Below are 19473 nucleotides of genomic sequence, written 5' to 3'. Positions count from 1 at the left end.
GATCCGCCCGCCTCGGCCTCCCGAAGTGCTAGGATTACAAGTGTGAGCCACCGCGCCCGGCCAAGGATTTTTTTTTTTTTTGAGGTGAAGTCTCACTCTGTCACCCAGGTTAGAGTGCGGTACTACAATCTCAGCTCACTGCAACCTCCACAATTCTCCTGCCTCAGCCTCCCAAGTAGCTGGGATTACAGGCATGTGCCACGATGCCCAGCTAATCTTTGTATTTTTAGTAGAAACAGGGTTTCACCATGTTGGCCAGGCTGGTCTCGAACTCCTGACCTCAATTGATCCACCTGCCTCGGCCTCCCAAAGTGCTGGGATTACAGGTGTGAGCCACCGCACCCGGCCATGATTAAGGATCTTGAAGTGGGAGATTGTTCTGGATTATCTGGGTGGACCCAGTGGAATCATGAGGGTCCTGCTAAGGAGGCAGAAAGTCAACCAGATAGAGGGCACTGTGCACATTTCCCCAGGAAGGGAACACGTAAAGGCCTTGAGATCTCAGCCCGAATGGGTTAGGAGACATCCCTCCTGTCAGAGTCAAAAGGCCACCTTCAGCCTACTCCACTGGGCCTCTGCGGGAACACGGTGGGGACCCAGAAGAGGAGACAAAGCATAAGGGGACAGGAGGGAGAGCAAGAACCAGGGCAGAACTCGCTTCATTCTGCTTACATAGGCCAGGCCTTGGCTTGCTCCTGGAACCTGGACCCTGTCATCCTCCTGACCTCCTCTCTAACAGTCCTCTTGTCCAGACCATGCTTGAGTGTGTCAACCGCTGCTGTTTCAAGGACGCACCAAGGCAGCCACCTGATCCTTAGTATTAACTGTAAAGATTGTCCTTCTCCCAGGTGGCAATCCCAGAATCCTCTGCTCCAGCCAGGCACCTTCTTTAACCCTGCTGACCTGAGAGGCAGAGAGTGGTTCTCCCAGGGTTTCTGAGTTTGATGATAAATGCTGGAGATTTGTTAACCATAACAGTGATGAGGAGGATGATCATAGTAAAGGTAATGATGATGGAATGAGGCAGGGTATAAATATGTATAAATAAGTAGCTACTGGATACCATGGCACAATCTTCCTACACACTATCCTGCTCAATCATCACAATTGGAAAGTTTCAGTATCTGTATTTTATGGATAAGACACTGAGGCACAGAGAGGCTATGTGATGTTCAAAAGGTCACATAGCTGGTTAGTGCTAAAGCTGTAGTTTCAGCCCACATCTGACTTCAGAGTTCGTGCCCCTAACTACCACACTCTTGTACCTCCTAAAAAATATTTTAAATGAACAATTTGCCCACTGATGTCTCTCCTTTTTTTTTGGAGGCAGAATCTCACTATGGAGTGCAGTGGCACTGTGGTAGTTCACTATAACCTCAAACTCAAGCAACCTTCCTGTCTCTAATGTCTAATTTTTTTTTTTTTTTTTTTTTTTGAGACGGAGTCTTGTTCTGTTGCCAGGCTGGAGTGCAGTGGCTCAATCTTGGCTCACTGCAACCTCTGCCTCCTGGGTTCAAGCGATTCTCCTGCCTCAGCCTCCCGAGTAGCTGGGACTACAAGCATGTGCCACCAAGCCCAGATGACTTTTGTATTTTTAGTAGAGATGGGGTTTCACCATGTTGGCTAGGATGGTCTTGAACTCTTGACTTTGTGATCCACCTGCCTCGGCCTCTCAAAGTGCTGGGATTACAGGCATGAGCCACCATGCAAGGCCATTTTTATTCTTTTTGAGACAGAGTCTCAAACTGTTGCCCAGGCTGGAGTGTGGTAGCATAATCTTGACTCACTGCAGCCTCAACCTCCCAGGCTTGGGTGATCCTCCCACTTCAGTCTTCCAAGTAGCTGGGACTACATGCATGCACCACCACACCTGGCTAAATGTTTTTTTGTTTTGTTTTTAGACAGAGTCTCACTCTGCCGCCCAGGATAGAGTGCAATGGTTTGATCTCAGCTCACTGCAACCTCTGCCTCCCAGGTTCAAGCAATTCTCCTGCCTCAGTCTCCTGAGTAGCTGGGACTACAGGCACCCACCAGCATGCCAGGCTAATTTTTTTTTGTATTTTTAGTAGATATGGCATTTCACCATCTTGGCCAGGCTGGTCTCGAACTCCTGACCTCAGGTGATTCACCTGCCTCAGCCACCCAAATTTTTTTTTTTTTTTTTCTAGACAGGGTCTCGCTCTATTGCCTAGGCTGGAGTGCAGTGGGATGATATTGGCTCACTGCAACCTTCACCTCCCGGGTGTAAGCTCTCCTCCCGTCTCAGCCTCCCGAGTAGCTGGGATTACAGGTATGCACCATCACACCTGGCCAATTTTTGTATTTTTAGTAAAGATGGGGTTTTGCCATGTTGGCCAGGCTGGTCTCGAACTCCTGGCCTCAAATGATCTGCCCACCTCGGCCTCCCAAAGTGCTGGGATTACACGGGTGAGTCACCGCACCTGGCCAGATGTCACATTTTTAATCAAGCAACAGTTTGCTAGGGATGGGCAGATTTGGGGCATGTGGGAGAAAGATAGGAATAATGGATGGGCCTGTCAATTGGTCGCCTCTAATCAAGGGGACTTAGTAAAGTGGTGGACCAAGGCCAGGTTACCTTAATCAGAACATAAATAGCTTTGGACCTAACATTGCATCTTAGAAATTGAACTTTAATTTTACTGTCTCTTTCAAGTGTAGTTTTACTTTTGGCAACAGACAGACATATTTCCAACTTTACAACATCTTGCCCATTTTCTCTAATAGTTTTGTGCTGCCTGAAAGTTATTCAAGGCAAGTTTTAAGGCCAAAGAATATTTTTATTGTGATTTCAAGTTGGCAGGCATTGAGACTTAGTGGAAACCACCGAGGGGCTATTGGGCCTCTGGAGACCTGGTTCTAGTTCCAAGCTTGCTGTGTGTAGGCCTGCAGAAGTCCCCATTACGCATTCAGATGAGTCTCTGGGGTTGAAGCCCTGAGAAACGTGGAAGTTGTTCGTTTTTTTTTTATAGGCCTCTCAGTTCCAGGTCCAGCCCTGTTTGCAGGGTGGAGGGGGCTGAGATGTTTTGATTCTGCGGTAATTGTTGCAGGTCTTTGCGCAGGGCCGGCTGGGGAGGACAGAGGCACCAGAGTCTTGGCCCCTGGCCTCTGCTTGCTTGAGTTATGGGCTGCTCCAGCAACTGGTCCCCTCAATCCTTGGGGACTTCTGAACGATAGGCCTTGGGTGACTGGAGACAACTCTGGTCGCAACCTCCCCACCCTGCAAATGAGGAAAGACTGTCATACGATCACAGATTGTCAGAGCAGAAGGGGCCCCAGACTGGCTGAAAGACACACACACTGGCCATAGGCCTGTTATGTAGTAAAGAATCCCCAGAGATCTTCTTACATAAAACAAAACAGATTCCTGGGGGCTGCCAAGCTGGGCTTTCTGAATCAGAATATACGAGGGTGGGGCCTGGGACTCTTGAATAAACACCCCAAGGATTCTTATGGATAGCCGCCAGGCCTGGAAGCTTTTGACCTGGTCAGATCTCTCTACTTTTCCTAGGGAAACTGAGGCCCAACAAGGCCTTGACCCAGACATCAGCAGACCTAAAATCAGAAATGAGGTCTTCTGACCTACAGTTTGATGTTCTTTCCACACCAAGACCAGGCGCCTACAGGACTCAAAAGAACTGCCCATTATTTATTTAGTTTTCTTAAAATCCAGGTTACTAATGTACACAGTGTAAAGAGTCAAATCAGGTGGTTTCACAGGCATGCATGAAGAACATAGCCCCCCGTCTGGCTCTCCCATCTGCCCCTCTGCAGAGGCAACTATTTCAACTCTTTCAGCAGTTTCTGCTGCTGTTAACTGTCACCCTTGGTATTATTTGTATTTTTACAATAAGCATGCATCACTTTGTTACTCTTACTTGGTTTTAATAATACAGTTAGGATGAGTCACCAGGTCTGGCACTGGGCCTGGATGCCCAGGCATCATGGAGTGCCTCATGGTCACTGGGCACAGGCCACCAGCTCCTCCAGGGCTTGCTCTCGGCGGTTGCCATGGACCAGCAGCACCTCTTTGATCCGGTCCTGCTGGAAGCCCATGTCACTGAACTGCTCCCAGAGGTGCAGGAACTCCCCTGCCTGAGGAAGAGGAGACAGGGATGGTGCTGGGGGCTCTGCTGGGCCTGGCCTCAGCCATGGGGAGCCCCAGCTCCAGTGCCTACTGCACCTCGTCCCAAAAAGCTGTGGCTCCCCCCAGGCCACGTGAGCCTGATCCTGGGCCGCACCTGCCACTTTTCTGTACCTGTAGGGTGATGTAGGTTCTGACCTCCCTTCCTCTGCCAAGGAAAGAAGGCCCCATCCTGGCCACGGGCTCTGTCCTGACTCTCTTCCCACTCCTCCCACTCACTGTCAACTTTCTGCTAGGGCAGGAGCGGGGCAGACTGTACACTGGCACCTGGAGCACAAACAGCCCAAGGTCCCTGCCCATGCCCTGAACACTGTGGAGGTCTCACAGCGCAGCCTGCACCTTCCTTCCCCTCCGATCCCGGGGCTTGAAACTTCCCCACCTCTGCTCACTCTCTCCTCGGGGCCTCACCCAACCCCCTGTCTCCTTCAGCCTCTGTGAAGAGCTGCTCTGCCATGGGGCACTTAGAAGTGAACATTGGGGCCGGGCGCGGTGGCTCACGCCTGTAATCCCAGCATTTTGGGAGGCCGAGGCGGGCGGATCACTTGAGGTCAGGAGTTCAAGACCAGCCTGGTCAACATTGTGAAACTCCGTCTCTACTGAAAATACAAAAAAAAAAATTAGTGGGGCATGGTGGCAGGCGCCTGTAATCCCAGCTACTTGGGAGGCTGAGGCGGGAGAATTGCTTGAACCTTGGGGGCAGAGGTTGCAGTGAGCCAAGATCGTGCCATTGCACTCCAGCCTGGGCAATAGAGTGAGACTCAGTCTCAAAAAACAAGATGTGACTATTGGGCCTACAGCTGCATGCACTTGGGGTAGGCGGCACGCTCCCCAAGTAGAGAGGTCGTGCATCTTTGTGCTGCCCATGGCTCCTATCTGGGTGTCCAACAAAGAGTGGCCATTTAGTTATAGAGGCTGTGTTGACTGAGTCTAAGAAAGAAAAGACCCTGCTGCTCTCTGCCTCCTGTCCCCGTCCCATCTCTTCCTGATCTCCCTCTGTGCCTCTCGCCTTTGTCCCTGCTGTAGCTCCCTGGGCCATCTCCTCCTCAGAGCTGAGGAGTCAGGCAATCTTCTGACGGACCCACAGGCTGGACCCACAGGCTGACTCTGAGAACTGGTGTGGCCCTGCACACCGGGCTCCTAGGTACACCCCCATCCCTTCCATCCCCTGGATCCCTGGCAGGAAGCCCTGCTGACCTGGCTCTCAGAGAACTGGAACATCTCCATGGCCTCGTCCACCAGGCCTTCCTCATATCCCTGACGTAACAGGCGGTCACAGGCACTGAGGTAGCTGAGAAACTGGGACGGAAGGGGGCAGAGAGGGAGGGAGGGTAAGAGGAGCAGCAGGGACAGCAGACAGGGCAGAGAGGCACTCCAAGGGCCTGAGCTGAGGGCCAGGCAACAGGGCAAGCCACCACCTGCAGTGTGGGCCCAGAGATCCCGTGAACCCACAGAAGGGGGATAGAGGCTTTCTCTGAGTGCCTGGGGACAGGCGGAAAATGGGTCTTCACCAACTATGCCAAGTTGGGGGCTGGACTCCAGGAAAAGGGCTGTCAGGGTGGGCTAGGGTGCTCATAGAACCTAGGTGGGGAGGACAGGCTTCAAACACAGACATCCCACCTACCACCCAACACAATTCAACATTTATGCACCACCCACCCCTGCCTGGGAGCACCCATTCGTGTGAAGGTGCCTCTTCATCCGTCCACACCTGTGCACCCCTACTGTACCCCCAGACGCATCTCTCTCATCCAGGACTCCTGAGCCACTACTATGCAACTCCTGCACCAGTGCTGGAGAAGGGGTACGGGGTAGGCAAAGAGGAGGATTCCACAGGTAGGAAAAACTGTTCAGGTCACCCCACGGTTATGTCATCAGGGGCCCAGGATAAAATGCTGGCTCCTTACCAGGCAGGGCTCAAAGGTCTGCTCCCTGTCTATAGCCTTGGCCCCTCCCTCACCCTCCAGGTCTCTGCAGATGCAGCTCCCTCAGCCAAGGCCGGCCTCCTTCCCTGTCCCTGGGAAGCTTCCTGCCCCTTCTGTCTTCCTGGGTGCCGTCCCTCATGCCCCCATAGCACCCTGTGCTTCCCTATTACAGCACATATAACTTTGTAATTGCTTCACTCAATCTTTCTCATCCACGAAGTTTTTGCTCCATGAGGGAGGGGCTGTGTCAGTCTCATTCACCAGTGTCCCCAGCATCCAGCATGGTGGCAGAAGGAGCTCAATAAATGTGTGCTGTGTTTATAAAACGAATGAAGACCTGCCTTCAAGGAACTCACAGCTTAGTTGGGGAGATAAACCAGATACAGGACCACATCAGTGCCAGGCAAATCAAAGCAGGATTTATAGGGTGTAGGTGCCAAATGAAGGCTCCAGACCACAGGAATTATGAGTATATGTGGAGAAGGGAGAGTGGGGTTTCCGTAGACCTTCAGAGCTGGGATGAAAGTGCAGATCATCTAGACTAACAGTTTCCAAATTGTTTTTGGCTCCTGAATTGTTTGTCTTAGCACAAAGAGGCTTCAGCAGTAACAGGCTAAGATTAGAGCTGCTCTGAGAGAACCAGGGCCAGGGGCATGGGGGCCCGGAGTCGAGTGCTCCTGCCTGAGGTACTGCCCAGTACAGCTAGACCTGCTCTGAGCACGTTTTAAAAACCATGCACCCATGCCCTCCTTCCACAGTTGAGGAAACTGATGTTCAGGCAAGGCAGCTGCCTTGTCCAGGGTCCCAGGACTAGGCCCCCAATTATGTAACCTGTCACTTAATGCCTTGTCCATCAGAGGGATCAGCTGCTAGAGGAAGGGCTTTGAGCTGTCTTGGTGGAGGACAGGGTTTCCAAAGGTGAAAGCTTCACCTTCAGAAGGAGGGCGGGCAAGGATGGATGGTGGACGCTGCCTCCACCTTTTGGCTCATCCATAGCAATGGTTCTCAGTCTCAGTGCTTATTGCAACCACCTTGGGAACTTTAAACATTACTGATGTCTGGGCCTCACCTTCAGAGGTTACGATATAATTGGTCTGGGGTGTAGCCTGAGCATTGGAATTTTTTCCCTGTAGCCCTCCAGGTGATTCTAATGTGCACCCAAGACTAAGAATCAGTGAATGGGGACAGCTGACCTTGATCTATACTATGCCACAGTGAATATCAGACCCATCTGCAAATTTTCTAAAATTAAAGGCCCCTGGGTCCACCCCAGATCCACTGACTGGGGTGACTTATCTCAGGATAAGCCCTGAGAGTCTTCATTTGCAAAGGTTCTGCTGCTTGGTTAGCTTTTGGGCCTGCAGGACTGTAGAAGCTATCAGGCTTGCCTCAGGCCCCCAGGTGAGTGAGGATGTCACCTTCAGGCCACAGGAGGGGGCCCCCAGAAGTCACTGGTTCCAAACACATATTCCTCCTCCACCCTGTGAACTGGGAAACTGAGGCAAAAGAGGGGGCCTGGCCTGTGGACCCTCATGTGGCACCCATGCCTGTCCTGCAGGGAGGCAGTGTGGGCACATCAAGCCTTGTGGAAGGAAAGGAGTGCTGCACAATTTATTTTGTATCTTCTTCTCTCCCTGAGTCTTCTAGCTGCTCTGTCTCTGTCATCTGATGCCCTTCCTCCTGGGCCATCTGTCATTTATCTTGGCCAAAAAGGATTTACTGCAATATGCGGCTTTCAGTGGGAGAAGGAATCTGAACCCAAAGGGCTTGTTCAGTTACCAGGACTTCACAGAACAGACAGAAATACTAACTTGGTGGGGGAGGATAGATGAAGTCATCCAAAGGGCCCTCAGACCCACCCCTTGGGGCCTGGCTCCTGAGTGCCCACTGGGGAAGGCCACCCAGAGATCCAGGGGGCCAGGCAGGTGGCCAGTCTATAGCTGGAAACACAATGTTCCCAATGCAGTGAAATCCTTCCAGCTCACCCACTGGGAGGCCAGGGCCCCAGGCTGGCTCTGACTCATCTTCAGACCCCCAGAGTGATGGCCTGAGACTTCAGCCTTGTCACAGGGCCTGAAGGGACTGGGGAGGCATGTCAGAGCCCCACTGTGCACCTGGCCCCTCACAGCCCTCCTGGCCAGCTTTTTGGCCAGGACTCTGGCTTTTCAGTATCATCCGAAGGTAGGCGTGACTTTAGATCTGCTCTTAAATCTCAGATCCACCTGTGGTGCTGTCCTAGGAGGTTCTCACACAGAAAATGAGATAAAAGGCATTGTGCAACCAAGATGCAGAGTCAGACCAGCCGGCCTCAACCCCAGTGCTGCCATTGACTGGCTGTATGAACTTCCCTGGCCTCAGTTTCCTCATCTGCAAAGTGGTCATAATGTAATAGCAACCTTGCAGAATTGAGAAGACCTAACTGAATACCCTCAGAGAGAGAGATTCATGCAAGAAAATGTTCAATAAATGTTAGCACCCCTCCCTGCCATTTTAGCCACATGGGGGTCACTATGTTGGAAATTCTCCTCCAGGACAGGGTATGAACTGATGAACCCAGAGTAGAGTAGAAGCAGGAGTGGGTGGGCAAGGGGACCAGGTGCATTTGCCCAGCCCCACCCTGGCTCCCGTTTGAAAGTCACTTTCCGGCTGGGCGCGGTGGCTCACGCTTGTAATCCCAGCACTTTGGGAGGCCGAGGCGGGCGGATCACGAGGTCAGGAGATCAAGACCACGGTGAAACCCCGTCTCTACTAAAAATACAAAAAATTAGCCAGGCGTGGTGGCGGGCGCCTGTAGTCCCAGCTACTCGGAGAGGCTGAAGCAGGAGAATGGCATGAACCCGGGAGGCAGAGCTTGCAGTGAGCCGAGATTGCGCCACTGCACTCCAGCCTGGGTGGGGGACAGAGCGAAACTCTGTCTCAAAAAAAAAAAAAGAAAGTCACTTTCCTTCTGCCATTCCCCCTGGCAGGAGCAGGCAGCCCTGGACCGCAGGGACCCAACATTCAGTACTCATCAGTGATGATGGAGGTGTCCAAGCCTTCTGATGGTGGTGGGGCAGGAATGGGAGAAAAATGAAAAGTGCCAGCTACCCTGGGACCAGCTATCAAACCATGAAGAGTCCTGATGTTTAGAAAACCACACAACGAGGGATGTTACTTTCAGGTGGGGACATAGGGGTGTAGGCAATGGCATTCAGTGTCATCTCCTGACCCTACTTACAATCCTTCCATGCCTCCTTTTACCTATTGGGTCATTTATCAAATTCTCAGGCCAGCCTTCAAGACCCCTAAATCTATCCCCAATTCTCTTTTTCTCATCTCCTACCAGCCTGCCTCATGCACCCTCTCCTCCAACAAGACTGGTCAGATCTGGGCCTCCCAAGCACTTCCTTCCCACCTCCACTCCTTTATTCACACTGTCCTTCCCTCCTGGAATATCACCCCTTCTCCTTCCTTCAGCATCAGATCTTATCCATCCTTGAAGTCCCGCTCAATGCTTGGTATCTCCATGAAGCCTTTCTTGATCACTGGAACCTCCTTGTGGTAGATTGAGAATGATCATAAAATTTTTTCCAGTCTCTCCCACCAAGAGGTGGAATCTATTTTTCCCCTGTGTAAGTCTGGAGGGGTCAACAACATGCTTTGACCAATAGAATGAGGCGGAAGTGACTATGTACAATTTCAGCCAAGGCCTCAAGAGGCCTCAAGAGGCCTTACTCTTGGAACCCAGTAGGGTGGCTTGCTGGAAATATGTGGCCCAGCTGACAAGTATCACCACCCAGTGAATGAGGCCATCTTAGATCATTCAGCCCCAAGTAAGTCACCAAACTGTAGCCACATGAGACTGCAGGTGAGATGAGCAGAAGAACCCCCTAGCTGAGTCCACCTTAAAACTGCCAATCCAGAGAATCATAAGCAAATAAATGGTTGTCTCAAGCCACTAAGTTTCGGGGTAGTTTGTTACACAGAAAGAGATGACAGAAACACCCCTATAACACTCATACCACTTCTTCTCCCAGGTATCTTGCCACTAGCACCTCTTTTTAGGCACTTTGGGGGCCCTCACTCCTCTGCAGGTGCTCTTACATTCTTGGCTTGTATCAAGGGTCAAGACCTGCTTCCAAATAATAGCGTGGCTCAGAGTGCTGTGCTTGAAGTGTCATCGTGAGTCTCCACCATACTTCCAATAGAGTGAACTCTATTAGAAGAATAGAACATGGGTGAGTAGAACCTGGGTGTGGTAGACTCTGTGATGTTCCATCCACATACCCTTTCACTGCAGGACTTACTGCCCCAGATGCTGGGAGAGCTGGGAGACACTCTTCAGTTGTCTGCCCCTTCAGGGATTACCTTAACTGCAGAGATCCACTTACCTCAGGTCACCCCCTTCCGACATGCAATGACTGACTGAGGCAGGGGTATAAAGGCCTGACCATCTCAGCTCCACTTAGGACAACCCTGAGGGGCCATAGATGCTCCAGAGCTGTGGGGTTGGCTGATGCTGTTGTTGGACCTATGTCACAGCTCAAAAGGTGAAAATCGTGTGGCCACTCACCTGGCTCCAGCATCACAGCTCATCAGCTCTGGGCCCCCCAACTCACCTGGCTCAGGCTCTGCCTCCCTGTCTTCTGCAGAGCTATGATGGCCCTTCGCAGGGGATATCCCAGGGCGACCACTGGCCCAATGAGGTCTTGCTCCTCCTGGCTCAGGGCGGACAGCAGGTCAGCCGCAGTATCAGGGTGTGACTTGTGGGGGTTGAGAGGCTGGGGTGCCTCCCCAAGAGGTGGCAGACAGGTGTACGGGCTGAGGGACTGAAATACAGACAGACTGGACATGTCAGTTACCACAGGAAGTGACACTCAGTTGGGCTGGACATTTAAAAAAATGCCTTTATGTACCATCTTCCGTACAGTGTGGAGGGGCTAATATTATGGAGGGCTTAGAGTCCTGCAGACCCCAGCTCTCTAATGCTTACTCAGTATACTCATATGAAAAATGAGGGCAATCCCTAAGCTACTTCATAGGACTGTTAGGAGACTTAAATAAGACAATGTGAGGGGCTGGGTGCGGTGGCTCACGGCTGTAATCCCAACACTTTGGGAGGCCAAGGCAGGTGGATCACCTGAGGTAAGGAGTTCGAGACCAGCCCAACCAACATGGTGAAACCCTGCCTCTATTAAAAAATACAAAATTAGCTGGACGTGGTGGCACATGCCTGTAATCCCAGCTACTTGGGAGGCTGAGGCGGGAGAATCACTTGAACCCGGGAGGCAGAGGTTGCAGTGAGCAGAGATCGCACCATCGCACTCCAGCCTGGGCAATAACAGCGAAACTCTGTCTCAAAAAAAAAAAAAAAAAAACAATGTCAGGAAAGTGACTAGTGAAAGAAATATGAGGTCCATTCTACTATCCCATTTTATAGACATTGAAATCAAGGTTCAGAAACGTTAATGACCAGATTAAGCAACACACGCTTGGTACCTCAACCCTACTTAGGTTTTTTGCCCCACACCTTGGTGAGGGAGGAGCAGGGCTAGGTCTTCTCAACCAGGCCCTCCTTCTTGAGTTTGGTTGGGCTGGGGTTTGGCAGGGCATGGAGCAGGGAAGGAACTGGGCACACCAGCCCTTCGGTTGTGGTGCTGGAGAAACCGAAACAGACCCTGGATTAAGGAGGGTGACTTGAAGGCATTTCAATTGGTTTGGCCAGCGTCGCCCCGAACCTTCTCCCATGAGGAAGTACCTCTCTGCCAGCCCTGAACGTTTCATCCTGTCCCCTCCTCCCAAGGAAAACACAGCTGCTGCCTGGCTCCTGGGCTGGAGTGTATGTGTAACACACATGAATTCTCCCCCCATACGCATCTTCTCAGGGCTCTCCCTGCCACGACCTCACCCTAGGGTCTACCCTTTATTACCTCCAGGGTGGAGAACATCAAAGTTTAGGAGACGAGTCTACTCTTGTGTCTTTGAAAAAGATTCTTCGCCACTCTGTGCCTCATTTCCATCATCTACAGAATACTGTCCCACCCTCACAGGGTTGTTGTGAGAGTTAAATTCATCTTGGCCAGGGAAGAGCCATCCTGGCATCGGCATCTGGTCTTGGATGTGGGCATGGCTCATCCCGCTTACAGAGCCTCTTCTCTACTATGTATGCAACAACTGTGTGAAGGGTTGCTGGCTCACTGTGCAGGTAGAGAAGGGGTGGTTCAGTGACTTGCCTAAGGTCACAAGCCGGTGCATGTAAGAAACCAGACCTCAGGTCTCTGTCTTTCAGATTGAATTCTACCTTGGCCTTATTCTGCAGCATCTCCTGGCCTGACTGTGGGGCTGCTGGGGGGCAGAAAGCTGTGCCCCGCTGCCACCTTCTGCTGCCAATCCTGACCCACCCCATGTTTTGTGGAGTCTGATACTTATATAATTTGGAAGGCACCTCACAGAAAAAGAACACACAATTATGAATACAAAATTGGGCACAAGGCCTTGGAAGAGACAAAGGGAGGAGACTGAGGCTTAAGCTTCTGTGGTTTCACTGTAGGGTCACTTCTCCCTGCTCTTCAGGGTTCACTTCCTCCATCCTGAAGCCTTCTGGAAGCCTGTTGCAGCCCTGATGCTCCCTCAACACCTGATCTCGCTATACAGTTCAGGGCCTGGTCTCACACCCTCTTGGCCAACTCTCCATGTCCTGTGGTTTTGACATTCCCAAACCCAGTGTCTGGCAGGAAGTAACTGTGCATTGGATATTCCTTGATTGAGCCTCCAGCTCCCCCAGCTTATAGCAAACCTCACCCAGTGGGAAGCCCTAGATTTGCGTTGCGTTCATCAATTCAACAGACATCCACTGAGCGCCCCCTATGGGTCAAGTCGGCAGCTGGGTGCTCTGGAAACAAAAATCAGTGCGATCCAGTCCCTGCCCTAAAAGAGCTCAACCTCGGTTAGAAGAGACTGACAGGTCCTGGATAATTAAAACCACTATGACCTGCGCTCTAAAAAAAAAAAAAAAGCAAGGCAGGCACAGTGGGAAACGCGGGGAATGGGGGCTTCTGAGCAGGGACTACTCTACTCTTGTCAAAGGGCCGCCGGAGGACAACACAGTACAGGCCCAGGTGGGAGCAGGTCAAGGGAGGATGCAGGAGCGCGCGGAGCAGGGGACCGAGGCTGCGGGCCGGGCTGGACACCCAGATTATGGGGCCTGGGCTGCTGATTGGCGGCCTTGGAGGGGCGGGCAGAATCCTTACCGCGACCGTGGGCTTGTGGCTCCGCAGCGGGGGGATGGCGCCTGCCGTGGAGGGCCGCGGGGGCGACGCGGGGGCAGCGGGGTGCTGGGGCGCGGGCCCCGGGGGTGATGTGGACCTGGGGAACGGCGCGGGGCTTGGGCACAGGCTTAGCGCGCGGTGGCCGCGGAGGCCGTGCAGGAGGGCGCGGGGCCGGGCAACCAGCTTCCCCTCGGAGAGCCGCCGCCGCGCTCCTGCCAGCTCCGACCGCACGCCGCGCAGCACGTCCAGCGAGCACAGGCGACGGCCGGGGCCGGGGCTCGCCGGGGAACCCGGTTGGAGGCTGCTGGGGGCCGGCTCTTCCTCGCTGCCAGAGGAGGCTTCTGCCTCGTCCTCACCCTCCTCCTCCGGCCTCTCCTGGTGTCCGGCCTCTGGGTCTCTGATTGTGGTAGGCGCAGGCGCCAGCCCATGTTCGGGGCTGACTAGCAAGAGCCAGGCTGGAGGGGCTGACGCTGTCCCCGGGTCACCGCACTGGTACGGGCTGGGTCCCTGGCCGGCGGCCTCCACCCAGAAGAGTGCCGTCCTCTCCAGGCTGAAGTCGTACTGCGGAAAGAAAGCGATGTAAAGCCCGGGGCAAACCAGGACCCCGGGGGCACAACACTAACCCCTGGCCTGGGGGACCCTATTCAGCCAGAGACTCTCTAAGCCTGGACAGCGTCAGATTCTGAGCCCCGGGCTTCCATCACAGCCCACTCTACCCTGGGTTTTAGCTAACACTGTGGTCGATGGATACCAATAACAGTTTAATGGCAAACTGGCATAAATGACAAAGTGATGAATTCGTCAATCGAATGAAATGTAATGAAACCCAACATCTAAATCCCTTTGCCATTCAGTATGTAGTTGAGCAAAAACTACTTAAAAATTTTCTCCAGTAAAGCTTATTCTTAGCAAAGAAGCTTTCACCTGAGCCCAGCACAGTTTGCCAGTGAGTAGTCCGCCTTGGAGGCCCGCCCAGGCAGACAAACCTCCCTATGGAGTGATACCTGTCCGCAGCCCCTTTGCTGCCACCGAGGTTACTTTGGGGTCCTGGAAATGTCATAACCACTAATCTCTGTGGAACTCTACTTAGTATGGTCTAGTGTCATTCCTATTTCCATATTATGAAAATGGAGCTCAGAACATTGAGTTTGCTAGAAGTTAGATTGGCGGTGAGTGGCTGAGCTGGTTTTCCTGTCCGTGGACCTGATTGTAGTGCTTTCTCCACTTCGTTTCAGACCACCTAAAAAAGCAATCTGGAGTCCACATAAATAATCTAACTCTAGAGTTTATAAAATGAGGCAAAAATGAAATATTCCTGTTCCCTACCTTTAAAATTAAGAACAGCCAACATAAGATTCCATCAAAAATATGTAAAAGTTTTAAAGGCAATTTGTTCTACCATGGCCAGTTAAGGAAGAAAGAGGCTAGGGGTGGGGGAGTGAGGCAGAAAGACAGGCACAGACACTCAGACACTTAGATCACAGGCACCGCTCCCTCTCACCCATGACCCTACCTTGGGGAGAGGAGCATAAGTTAGCTGCTCCAGTGTGACTCCCTGAGTTCCTCTCTGTATCTTCAGGGCCCAGGGCAGGCCTGGCCCAGAGTGGACATTTGTAAGTATGTGCAGAATAAATGGTTAGAGATTGGAGTAAAATAGATAGGTTGTGAAGGACAGAGAAGGGAAAAAGACTTCAGAACTAATGAGGCATACTTGGAGAGAAAGAAGCTAAGAAATAGCCAGCAGCACTCAGAGGGATAAAAAAAATACCAAGACCCAATAAAATGCCAACACTTGATTTTGGAACTAAGCAAGATGATTCTAAACTTCATATAAAAACATATAAGGGCCAGGCCCAGTGGCTCATGCCTGTAATCCCAGCACTTTGGGAGGCTGAGGCAGGTGGATCACCTGAGGTCAGGAGTTTGAGACCAGCCTGGCCAGCATGGCAAAACCCCACCTCTACTAAAACTATAAAAATTAGCTGGGCATGGTGGCACGTGACTGTAATCCCTACTACTTGGGGGGCTGAGGCAGGAGAATCGCTTGAACCTGGCAGGTGGAGGTTGCAATGTGCCAGGATTGCACCACTGCACACTCCAGCCTGGGTGATAAAGTGAGACTCTGTCGAAAGGAAGGGAAGGGGAAGGGAAAAAAAAAAAGAAAAGAAAGGAAGGAAGGAAAGAAAGAGAGAAAAGAAAAGAAAAGAAAAAGTATAGCCAGAAACTCTGGAGACAAAAACATAAATAAGGAGAACTGGCCCTACCATCTATTAAAATATAAAAGTTCAATAATTAAAACTATGGTACTGGCACAGACAGATTAAAGGTACATAATAGAAAATCCGGAAATAGACCTTAATATATTATAGGGATTTAGTAACTAATAAGGGTAGCATCTCAAGCAATAGGAGAACGATAAAGTTCTGGTCAATAAATAGTGTTAGGCTGGGCACAGTGGCTCATCTGTAATGCCAGCACTGGGAGGCTGAGGCTGGAGGATTGCTTGAGCCCAGGAATTCAAGTCCACCTGGGCAACATAGTGAGACTTTGCCTCTACAAAAAATTTTGAAAATGGCCAGGTGTGGTGGCTCACGCCTGTAATCCCAGCACTTTGGGAGGCTGAGGCGGGTGGATCACAAGGTCAGGAGATCAAGACCAGCCTGGCCAACACAGTGAAACCCCGTCTCTACTAAAAATACAAAAAATTAGCTGGGTTTGGTGGTGCATGCCTGTAATCCCAGCTACTCGGGAGGCTATGGCACGAGAATTACTTGAACCGAGTAGTCGGAGGTTGCAGTGAGCCGAGATTGCGCCACCGCACTCCAGCCTGGTGACAGAGCGAGACTCTGTCTCAAATAATTAAAAAAAAAAAAATGAAAATTAGGCATGGTGACACTTTTCTGCAGTCTCAGCTTCTTGGGATGCTGAGGTGGGAGGTTTCCTTGAGCCCAGGAGGTTGAGGCTGCAGTGAGCCATGTTCATGCCACTGCACTCTAGCCTGGGCGACAGAGTGAGGCCCAAAACAAAAACAAAAGCAGGTCAGGCACAGTGGCTCATGCTTGTAATTGCAGCACTTACGGTGGCCAAGGTGGGAGGATCACTAGAGCCCAGGAGTTCAAAACCAGCCCGGGCAACATGGTGTGAAATCTCATCTCTACAAAGAAATAAAAAAATTAGCCAAGCATAGTGGCATGTGCCTATAGTCCTAGCTACCTGGGAGGCTGAGGTGGGAGGATCACTTGAGCCCTAGAAGAGGTTGCAATGAGCTGAGATTGCACCACTGCACTCCATCTAGCCTGGGCGACAGAGCGAGACCCTGAAAAAAACAAAAACGGCTCTTTCCCTAAGTGGCCTGAGGTAATCTGTCAAAATGGTTCACCATTCATTTGACCTGGAGAACCCCACAAAATCATGCAAATCAAGAGGTTCAAATCCTCGTGTTCACTTTAAGAACACTCGTGAAACTGCCCAGGCCATCAAGGGTATGCATATACGAAAAGCCATTAAGTATCTGAAAGATGTCACTTTACAGAAATAGTGTGTACCACTCCGACATTACAATGGTGGAGTTGGTAGATGTGCCCAGGTCAAGCAGTGGGGCTGGATACAAGGTCGGTGGCCCAAAAAGAGTGCTGAATTTGTTTCTGAGATGGAGTCTCACTCTGTCACCAGGCTGAAATGCAGTGGCACGATCTCGGTTCACTGCAACCTCCACCTCCTGGGTTCAAACGATTCTCATGCCTCCACCTCCCGAGTAGCTGGGATTACAGGCACGCGTCACCACACCCAGCTAATTTTTTGTATTGTTAGTAGATACGGGGTTTCACCATGTTGGCCAGGGCTAGCTGTCCTTTAAATTCAAGGAACAAGGCCCCATGGACTCAGCCCCAGACCCAGACCCAGAAGACAGAAACACAGAGACACACTTACCATAGAACCCAGCAGAACCTCCCCGCAGGCTGGGATGCTGAATTCTGGCCCAGGGAGACGCTCTGTGCCTATCACAAAGCCCTTGGGCAACTTGAAGGGAACACCATCGAGGGCATTCATTCTGTCAGAGGAGTGTGGAAATGGCTGGCAGGGCTGGGGCAGGCTGCTTGATGGCAGGGAGAGAGAGTCGAGTTCTGAGGACCAGGCTCAGGCCTCAAATGGCCTCACTGCTCTCCTGTGTGGTCACTTAGCTGAGCCCCAAACAGCTGGAAAGGAAAAGGTGAGGGGGCCAGTGCTGCATAAAGGAAGGAAATGAATAAAAACAAGAGCATTCACACGGACAGGAATTCACTATTTCATATTTCAGTCATGCTCTAGCCCACTGTTTTTTCCAAAACGTGGTCCACAAAACTAGTTCTAATGCATTTCATCAAAACAATTGTCACCCAAATGTTTAAGAAACAAACAGCATTAATTTACATAAATTCTTCCAGGGAAGAAGAAAGTAAGAAATACTTTCTAACTCATTTTGATTTTAGCATAACCTTTTTTTTTTTTTTTTTTTTTTTTTTTACTTTTTCTGGGACAAAGTCTCACTCTGTCACCCAGGCTGGAGTGCAGTAGCCTGATCTTGCCTCACTGCAACCTCCAGCTCCTGGGTTCAAGTGATTCTCCTACCTCAGCCTCCCAAGTAGCTGGAATTACAGGCTTGCGCCACCACACCTAGCTAATTTTTGTATTTTTAGTAGGGACGGGGTTTCACTGCATTGGCCAGGCTGGTCTCAAATTCCCGGCCTCAGGTGATCCGGCCGCCTCAGCCTCCCAAAATGCTGGGATTACAGGCGTAAGCCACTGCACCCGGCTGATTTTTAGCATAACCTTGATACCAAACTTGATAAGAAGATTAGAAACCAATCTCTCATGAACACAGATGCAAAAAAAATCTTAAAAATAATTACGGGTAGAATAATATAACACTGTCAAGTTAAGTTTATTTCAGGAAAGACAGATTGACTTAACATTCCCAAATCAATAAATGGGAATAAAGATAAATATCAACAGAATAAAGATGAAAAATTATATAATTATATAGCTTCATAGATGCAGAAAAAAACATGACAAAATCAATACTCATACCCTTTCAGCAACTTAGGAATAGAAGGGAATTTTCTTGACTAATAAAGAGTATCTCTAACACATCACACAGTGGCTGAGATCATGCCACTGCACTCCAGCCTGACAACGGAGCAAGATGCTGTCTCAAAAAAAAAGAAAAAGAAAGAAAAAGAAAAAGAAAAAAAGGAATTACATCTCTCTATATAAATAGTAAATCATGTAAATGGACTTTTCTAAAATTTTTATTAGAAATGGAACATTTTAGGCCAGGTGCAGTGGCTCACACCTGTAATCCCAAATCCCAGCATTTGGGGAGGTCGAGGTGGGAGGATCATCTGAGGTCAGGAGTTGGAGACCAGCCTGGCCAACATGGTGAAACCCCGTCTCTACTAAAAATACAAAAATTAGCTGGGCATGGTGGTGGGTGCCTGTAATCCCAGCTACTTGGGAGACTGAGGCAGGAGAATCGCTTGAATCCCGGAGGCAGAGGTTGCAGTGAGCCAAGATCACACAATTGCACTCCAGCCTGGGCAACAAGAGGGAAACGCTGTCTCAAAAAAAAAAAAACAACAAAAAAAGGAAAATTTAAAAAGTTACCATTTATATTAGCATAGTTCTCTAGGACTAAATCGAACACAAGATGTATGAGACCTCTACATGGAAAACTATAAAACATTTGGTTAAATGGAGGAACATACCACGTTCAAGGATTGTAAAACTGAATCTTGTAAAGATAGCAGTTCTCCTCCAATTAATTTATTCATCCCATGTATCAAAATTCCATCACCTTTTTTTTTTGGTAGAAATTGGCAAGCTAATTCTAAAATTAAATGAAATGCAAAGGACCAGGAAAAGCCAAGAGACTCTTGGAGAAGCAACACAGTGGAAGACTTTTACTATCAGATAGCAAGACCTTCAAGTTATGGGAATGAAGAGAGTGACTTAAAGACTTACAAAGAGACCAATAGGACAAAAAAGAAAGTCCAGAAACAGATCCACACATGAATCTTTGACTTATGACAAAATTGGCTCTGTAGAACAGTTGGAAAGGGAAAGTCTTTTAAATAAATTGTTCTGGATTAATTTGATATCCATC

General features: G+C 50.3%; 2 protein-coding genes across 4 annotated transcripts in view; both read right to left on the bottom strand.

Moving 5' to 3' along the window:
• Positions 1-2257: 2257 nt before the first annotated feature.
• Positions 2258-17387, bottom strand: UBAP1L (ubiquitin associated protein 1 like). 2 transcript variants are annotated; one of them, XR_004251629.2, is made up of 6 exons: positions 17262-17387; positions 13314-13892; positions 10683-10892; positions 5357-5458; positions 3897-4113; positions 2258-3238 (listed from the first exon to the last, which is right to left on the bottom strand). XR_004251629.2 is itself a non-coding variant. In XM_032174672.2 (5 exons), exons 1-5 carry the CDS (start codon positions 17379-17381, stop codon positions 3979-3981), a joined length of 1146 nt encoding a protein of 381 aa, XP_032030563.1. In that variant the 5' UTR covers positions 17382-17387; the 3' UTR covers positions 3648-3978. The 2 variants fall into 2 exon arrangements, 1 of the variants encoding a protein (XP_032030563.1); XM_032174672.2 differs by lacking the exon at positions 2258-3238 and having other exon boundaries at positions 3648-4113.
• Positions 17388-17402: 15 nt separating this feature from the next.
• Positions 17403-19473, bottom strand: part of PDCD7 (programmed cell death 7) — a 28642-nt gene continuing 26571 nt past the window's right edge. The window contains exon 6 of one of the 2 annotated variants that reach the window (XM_032174670.2): positions 17403-17527. The gene's annotated coding sequence lies outside the window, so the exon portion shown is untranslated. Of the gene's footprint in view, positions 17557-19473 lie in introns of both variants that reach the window. The other variant, XM_032174671.2, reaches the window with a different exon arrangement.

Source organism: Hylobates moloch, unplaced genomic scaffold (genome assembly GCF_009828535.3).
Source record: "Hylobates moloch isolate HMO894 unplaced genomic scaffold, HMol_V3 SCAFFOLD_14, whole genome shotgun sequence".
NCBI classification, from domain to species: Eukaryota; Metazoa; Chordata; class Mammalia; order Primates; family Hylobatidae; genus Hylobates; species Hylobates moloch.
This window is presented reverse-complemented; position numbering and strand designations above follow the sequence as displayed.

What these genes read in the sequence shown, in the direction of transcription:
- UBAP1L (XM_032174672.2), bottom strand. Translation starts at nt 17,381, where the DNA reads ATGAATGCCCTCGATGGTGTTCCCTTCAAGTTGCCCAAGGGCTTTGTG. An exon ending in GCCACAAGCCCACGGTCGCG is followed by an intron (nt 10,893 to 13,313) that starts GTAAGGATTCTG and finishes TCTGTATTTCAG; the next exon opens with TCCCTCAGCCCGTACACCTG. An exon ending in TCCAGTTCTCTGAGAGCCAG is followed by an intron (nt 4,114 to 5,356) that starts GTCAGCAGGGCT and finishes CCTCTTCCTCAG; the next exon opens with GCAGGGGAGTTCCTGCACCT.